General features: G+C 31.3%; 1 protein-coding gene across 1 annotated transcript; it reads right to left on the bottom strand.

Moving 5' to 3' along the window:
• Nucleotides 1-1,015: 1,015 nt before the first annotated feature.
• LOC111700335 (TAR DNA-binding protein 43) lies at nt 1,016-4,992 on the bottom strand. Its single transcript, XM_023471215.1, has 8 exons — nt 4,262-4,992; nt 3,527-3,630; nt 3,192-3,306; nt 2,707-2,825; nt 2,564-2,602; nt 1,972-2,079; nt 1,707-1,781; nt 1,016-1,132 (listed from the first exon to the last, which is right to left on the bottom strand). The coding sequence occupies exons 1-8, from the start codon at nt 4,326-4,328 to the stop codon at nt 1,016-1,018; spliced, it is 744 nt and encodes a 247-aa protein (XP_023326983.1). The 5' UTR covers nt 4,329-4,992.
• Nucleotides 4,993-6,332: the final 1,340 nt, after the last annotated feature.

The raw sequence follows: 6,332 nt of genomic DNA on the forward strand, positions 1-6,332 counted from the left end.
AACAATGTTGTTTAATATTACTGGTTCAAACAACAATAGGAGAGATACAAACCCTTTTGAGAGTTAACGATGTAATAACCAAAAAATTTAACACAAAAAATTCGATATTTATATAAAACTAATTTTTGAATTTTGAGGCGCTCAATGTATACAAATGGGTCATTAACTAGAAAAAATCAGTTTAAAGGATGAATAAATGAATAAATGAAAGGATAAATTAAAGGATCAATGAATGAATAAATGAAATGCTAAATTAAGGATAGATAAAGGTGAACAAAAGCGTGAATGAAAGAATGAACAAAAAGATGAATGAAAGGATGAATGAAAAGATACATATAATAAGAAGGGTTGAATAAAAGGATAAATGAAAGGATCAAAAAAGGATAAATGAAAGGATAAATAAAAGGATAAATGAAAGGATAAATGAAAGGATAAATGAAAGGATAAATGATAGAATAAATGAAAGGCTAAATGAAAGGATAAATGAAAGGATGAATAAAAGGATGAATAAAAGGATAAATGAAAGGATGAATAAATGAATAAATGAAAGGATAAATTAAAGGATCAATGAATGAATAAATGAAATGCTAAATTAAGGATAGATAAAGGTGAACAAAAGGATAAATGAAAGAATAACCAAAAAGATGAATGAAAGGATGAATGAAAAGATAGATATAATAAGAAGGGTTGAATAAAAGGATAAATGAAAGGATAAATGAAGGATAGATAAAGGTGAACAAAAGGGTGAATGAAAGGATGAACAAAAAGATGAATGAAAGGATGAATGAAAAGATACATATAATAAGAAGGGTTGAAATAAGAAGGGTTGAATAAAAGGATGAATGAAATAATGAGTTGACTATTTTCCTACCAGAGAAACCCTACCTTCTCAGAAATATAAATCAATAAATGGATGAATGAATGAATGAATGAATGAATGAATGAATAAATGAATGAATAAAAGGATGAATACATCAATGAATGGATGAATAAATCAATGAATGGATGAATGAACCTACCTTCCATCATGAAAGGTGACGAAGCAGAAATGTCTCCAAGGATTGGGAATAAAAACCTCTACAACATCACCAAACTTCTCAAAATGTTCCAGAATTTCTTTCTCCTTTAGAGACTGAACAAAATTTAGTTTCATGCTCGGGATTTTTTTTTCATGCACGGGGTATTCTCTTTAATGACCGGGGAAATTCTCTATAATGTTCACGACCGGAATTCATACATTTTATCTTTAAAAGCAGTTTTATTTTTCTAGATAGCCAGGGTTAGTGTCCTAAATGGTAGCAGTAAATCACTTTAATGGAAGGGTTCAATCTCCGAAATGGTAGCGGTTAATCTCCAAAATGGCAGCGGTTATTCTTCTAAATGTCGGAAATAATGAATATCAGAGATAATTTTTAAAAACGACTGAGGGTTTTTTCTTGAATGACAGTGGTTATTTTTATTAATGACTGGGGTATATTTTCAATAATGACTAGGGGGTTCTCTTGAATGACGGGGTTTATTTTCATTTATGACTGAATTATTTTCATTTATGACTAGGGTTAATTTCATAAATGACTGGGGTTATTTTAATTAATGACTGGAGTTATCTTTATTAATGACTGGGGTTATTTTCATTAATGACTGAGGTTAATTTTAATATTGACAGAGGTTTTTCTCTTAAATGACCCGAGCTTGACCTGAATTACCTGATTATGATAGCTGACATAAATCTTCCTGAGAGATTTATCCCCTTGCTGACTGTCAGGGATACGAATCGTGCACTAATCAATTAATCAATCAATCAATGTCTTCAAAACTTCTTAACAATGATAAATTAAAAAAATAATCAGTAACGAACATAAATCATATTTTATTTCAAGATAAAGAATGAAAGACGGCGCTCAACAAATAATTAAATTTGGACGAAAGTATCTTAAAAGTTCCTGATTGGTCTCTTTAAATTCTTTTTACCTCTCTGTCGTCAATGGTATGTTTTTCCCTGAGAACCTTCCTCTCCACCATCTTATCCTTGAACCTGATAAACGCGAAGGCCACGTTCTTGTCCTTAGAGTTCTTCGTCTAGAACACAATCATATATAGATCGATGGATAGATGTATACAGGGATGTATACAGGGATGTATACAGGGATGTATACAGGGATGTATACAGGGATGTATACAGGGATGTATAATAATCGAGCATGAAAGTTTATTCATCCTAGTAACATTTTTTTTTTTAAGTCAAAAGATATTTCTTTTCCCCAAGAAATCATTTTTTTCTAAATTCAGCGAAAAAAACCAAAAAATAATTTTTTTCAAAAAAAGGGGGGAATTTCAGGAAAATGTTCACCCCTGTAAATAGATGGAAAAACCGATGATAAAATTGATGGATTTGATTTTCTTAAACCTGCTCTCATTTTTTTCGATTAAAATTTAGCTATTCAAAAACTTCCTTTGACATTGGGTAAAGAAGTACTTTTTTCAAAAATAAGTTTTTAATGGTAAAAAAAAGATAAATAAAGCTTGCTACTAAGTTAACTAGATAAAATCAAGCTTCGCTCACCTGAACCATTTCAACATCGCCGAATTTCTCGAAAAAATCCTAAAATAAGGATTTTTTAAGTTTTCTTTGATATTATTTTATGCAAAAATATCCTGAGAATGAAATATACTATGAGTGGCGGGAAGCTCCCAGTATTTTTCTACCTGGATTTCTGCAGCTGAAGTTGTAGGTTTGAGTCCAAGAATGATTAGATCAGAACATTTGGTTGGATCGTATTCCGGGTACAGGTTCTGTATCCGCTTGTGCGGAGCTACTTCCGCAGCTGGAACAGAGGGATCATGAGTCGAGACAGATGGTATCATCAGTTAAGAAAACAGGGATTATAAGATATATGGATCATGATCTGAGACAGAAGGTATCATTATTTAAGAATAAAGGGATCATGAGTAAGGAAAGAACGGATCATGAGCAAGAGAAGAAGGACTTGTGTTAGCAAAAAAGGGATCAAAGCAGGGATTAAAGCTAAAAAAGGGCATCATTAGCTGAGAAAAACAGGATCAGACTGCAGGGATCATGAGTTAGGCATGAAGGTTTCATAGTTAGTTCGTAAGGATCATGAGCTAGAGAAGAAGGGATCATGAGTCAAGTAAAATGGTTCAAGAGTTGAGAAAGATGGAATCATAAATACCTGCTGGTTCCGGTGCTGCCCGTTTCCTGGATTCTACTTCCGGTTTGGTTGGATTCACGCAAATGTAGAGAGGGGCCTGGTCCCAGCTACCACTTGGAGCTTTTAATATACCACTCTAAACATTATTCAATCCATCAATCCATCAATACATCAATCAATCAATCAATCAATCAGGTTGGGTTGACGCAAAAATAGAGGGAGCCAGATCCCAATTACAACCAGAGGCTTTCAATACACTAATAACAATAACGTCAACGGAAAATATGCATTTATAACTTTTACAAACAAGACACCTTGCGGCAGAATTTAGAACTATATTGATATTCACGACTTACAGCGCATTTGACAGATCTGAATGAGTTTGTATCCTTGCTCCTGTACTTCAGTGTGGTTGTGCCGGGAAAATGGGCGGTCAGGGTCTCTAGCAGGAGGGTTCCATCTAAACATAGATAATATATTATAAAATAGATCTATTGATTAGAAATAAGTCCAATAGATAGAAAGGCAGGGTTGTATATTTTCTTGAAAAATAATTTTCCTCCAAAAAATATATAAACTTGTCAGGAGCGCTGAATTTGGGAAAATAAATGACTTTATAGGTATAAGTATCAAAAAAGTATCAATAAGAATGCAAAGTTGCACTTCCCCCCCCCCCAAAAAAAAAAAAATTATCAAAAAACAATTCTCATATGAAAGATATTCATCCTTGTAGATATTCAAGTGAATAAATAGATAAAGAAAGCTAAGACATAAAAAATTGGATAGATATTAGATAACTTACAAGGGATAATAGTCTTAAAAATAGAGACAAATGTATGGCAAGAAAATGATGTTTTAAAAGAAAAATTACCCGGGAAGGAAGGGGGAAAAGGGGTAGATAAAGGTAGGGAAATGAAGAAGTGATAAGTTTTTCATCCTTTCTTGTTAATTCTTACCCAAAAAGCATTTGTTTTTCCCAATTAAACATTCCAAATATACTTGTAAAATGATTTAAGACGAAGGGGGAGGAAGGAGCTCAGTGGGGTATTTATTACCCCCCCCCCCCTGAGGGGGGGGAATAATTAATTTACCGTCTTCAGTTTCCACTTCAATAGGGTTATCTCCCTCCTCCCCACACACGGCAATCCATTCAGACATAGTCGCTGAAATCAATCAATCATTCACACGCAGAAATCAATCAAACGTTTTACAAGTGGAAATCTAATCCGTTATTAATACATGTGATGTGGAAATCGATGTTTTACTAGCGTTAAATCGATTGGTTTCCATTGGCAATAAATATAAATCAATTGTCAACATGTTAATTCAATTAACAACAACGTAAAATTGTAAAAACAAATTTAAAAAATACGACATATCAAAACATATTAAAATAAAAATCAAAACTGATAACAGTCGTCAAAATGTGATAAAATATACATAGCTAGTCAAAATACATAGTCCTTAATTATAATTCATGATTTAAACAAAGCAAGAAACTTTTAATTAATTAACGGATTAGTTTAAAAACGCCTCCTATCTTTAATTAGTTCATCTATCCGACCAATGAAAGGTAATCTTCAAAACTAACAGTTTAAATAATTTAATTCTGAAGTAAGGGGATTAAGTCTGGAACTTTAATCCGTTTTATTTAAAGATTTCCTGCTCAGGTGTGAATAAAACTACAGTTTAGATAAATCAACATTAAGTCCAGAAACTTTGGAATAGGAAGACGACATTAAAGAAATCAATAGTATTTGATGTTACAAAAGTTGTAACTTTTAATCTCACAATTTCATCTAAAAGTCGTCTTCCTATTAAAGAGTTTTCTGGTTCTGATAAATAATGTTTTAAACTATCAATTACAATTTTAAATAAGTGGTACACAATCTAATACTTATCAAATTCATACAGGCACTTTGGGTCATCTTTAACAATATTTGGTCAATCTTTAAGAGAATTATTGAATTGAAAAAAGAAACAATAATATTTTTTGAAGTGGGAGGAATTTAAGTTTTAATTTATATGTCTTAATTAATATCATAATTTATCACACTGGTTTAAAAAAATACATCTTCTGGAAAAATATAAAATATAAAATCTATTATTTAGCTTTATAAAATTGATATATTCAGATAACTCAGAATTAAAAAGAGTTGCATGATTGATTCACAACAGTAACCTTTAGAACATTTCGTCGTTTTTCTGTCGTCAAAAGATATTAATTCTTTTAATTTTCTTCATTGTTTCTGCTGCATAAATCAGTAAGTCACTTTTGCAAGAAACCAATAATTCAGAAGAAGGTTAAAAAAGTACCGTAGTGAACACTAATAAATTCAAAAATATGACCACTTGAACAGACGTAGACAGTTAAAATGTTTGATATAAATGAAATGCTAGAAGTTTCATATTGCAAATTAAAAATCATATGAGATCTTCCAATAGTTGCTAGAGATTGCTATTCAAATTCTAAGAAAAGTTGCGAGAAAAAAACACGATAATTTGAGGTAACCTGTCAAATCTCAAAAAGGTATTTACTTGCAACCCGGCAAAAAACATAAAAAATAAATGGCTTTATTCAAAATCATAAAACCGATAGTATTTCCAATTTTTTCTGAAGTCTGATTTTTCTTTTTAGAAGTAAAATTAAATCTGATTTTGGCAGACAGGAAAACATTAACTGGGAACTTTTGTATTGCGAATATCAAGATCAATGCTTTAATCTGCAGATTAATTAAATCTGCAGATTAATTTAATCTTTTTTCGATATCCACAGTGTAATTGTATCCTGAATGGAAAACGCATTGATTCTCAAGTTATAATTGCCCAATGTGTTTATCTAACACAAAAATACCCAGCCAGGGCGGGGGTGCAAGAAAATACCCAGCCCACGGGCATTAGAGGCTCAGTATGAGACCAGTGTAATGTTCCTTTGTCATTTGTAAATTTACAACCTATTTGTAAATTGTCATATATACATAAATTGTAATTTGTGTATAATTCATTGGAAATGTAGTTGTTTATGGATTAAAATATACTAGTAAATGAAGGATTTGTAAATTGTAAATTGTAAATTGTAAATGCTTAAGTGTAAAATGACATTATTTTAATATTGAATAAACTAATTAGTAAATTGTAAATTGTAAATTGTAAATTGTAAAT

The sequence above is a fragment of the Eurytemora carolleeae genome, unplaced genomic scaffold, assembly GCF_000591075.1.
Source record: "Eurytemora carolleeae unplaced genomic scaffold, Eaff_2.0 scaffold311, whole genome shotgun sequence".
NCBI lineage: Eukaryota > Metazoa > Arthropoda > Copepoda > Calanoida > Temoridae > Eurytemora > Eurytemora carolleeae.

Coding starts and splice junctions, on each gene's coding strand:
- LOC111700335 (XM_023471215.1), bottom strand. CDS start 4,328: ATGTCTGAATGGATTGCCGTGTGTGGGGAGGAGGGAGATAACCCTATT. Junction 2,080..2,563: donor GCGATGTTGAAATGGTTCAG/GTGAGCGAAGCT, acceptor ATTGTGTTCTAG/ACGAAGAACTCTAAGGACAA. Junction 1,133..1,706: donor ATGTCAGCTATCATAATCAG/GTAATTCAGGTC, acceptor AATTTTGTTCAG/TCTCTAAAGGAGAAAGAAAT.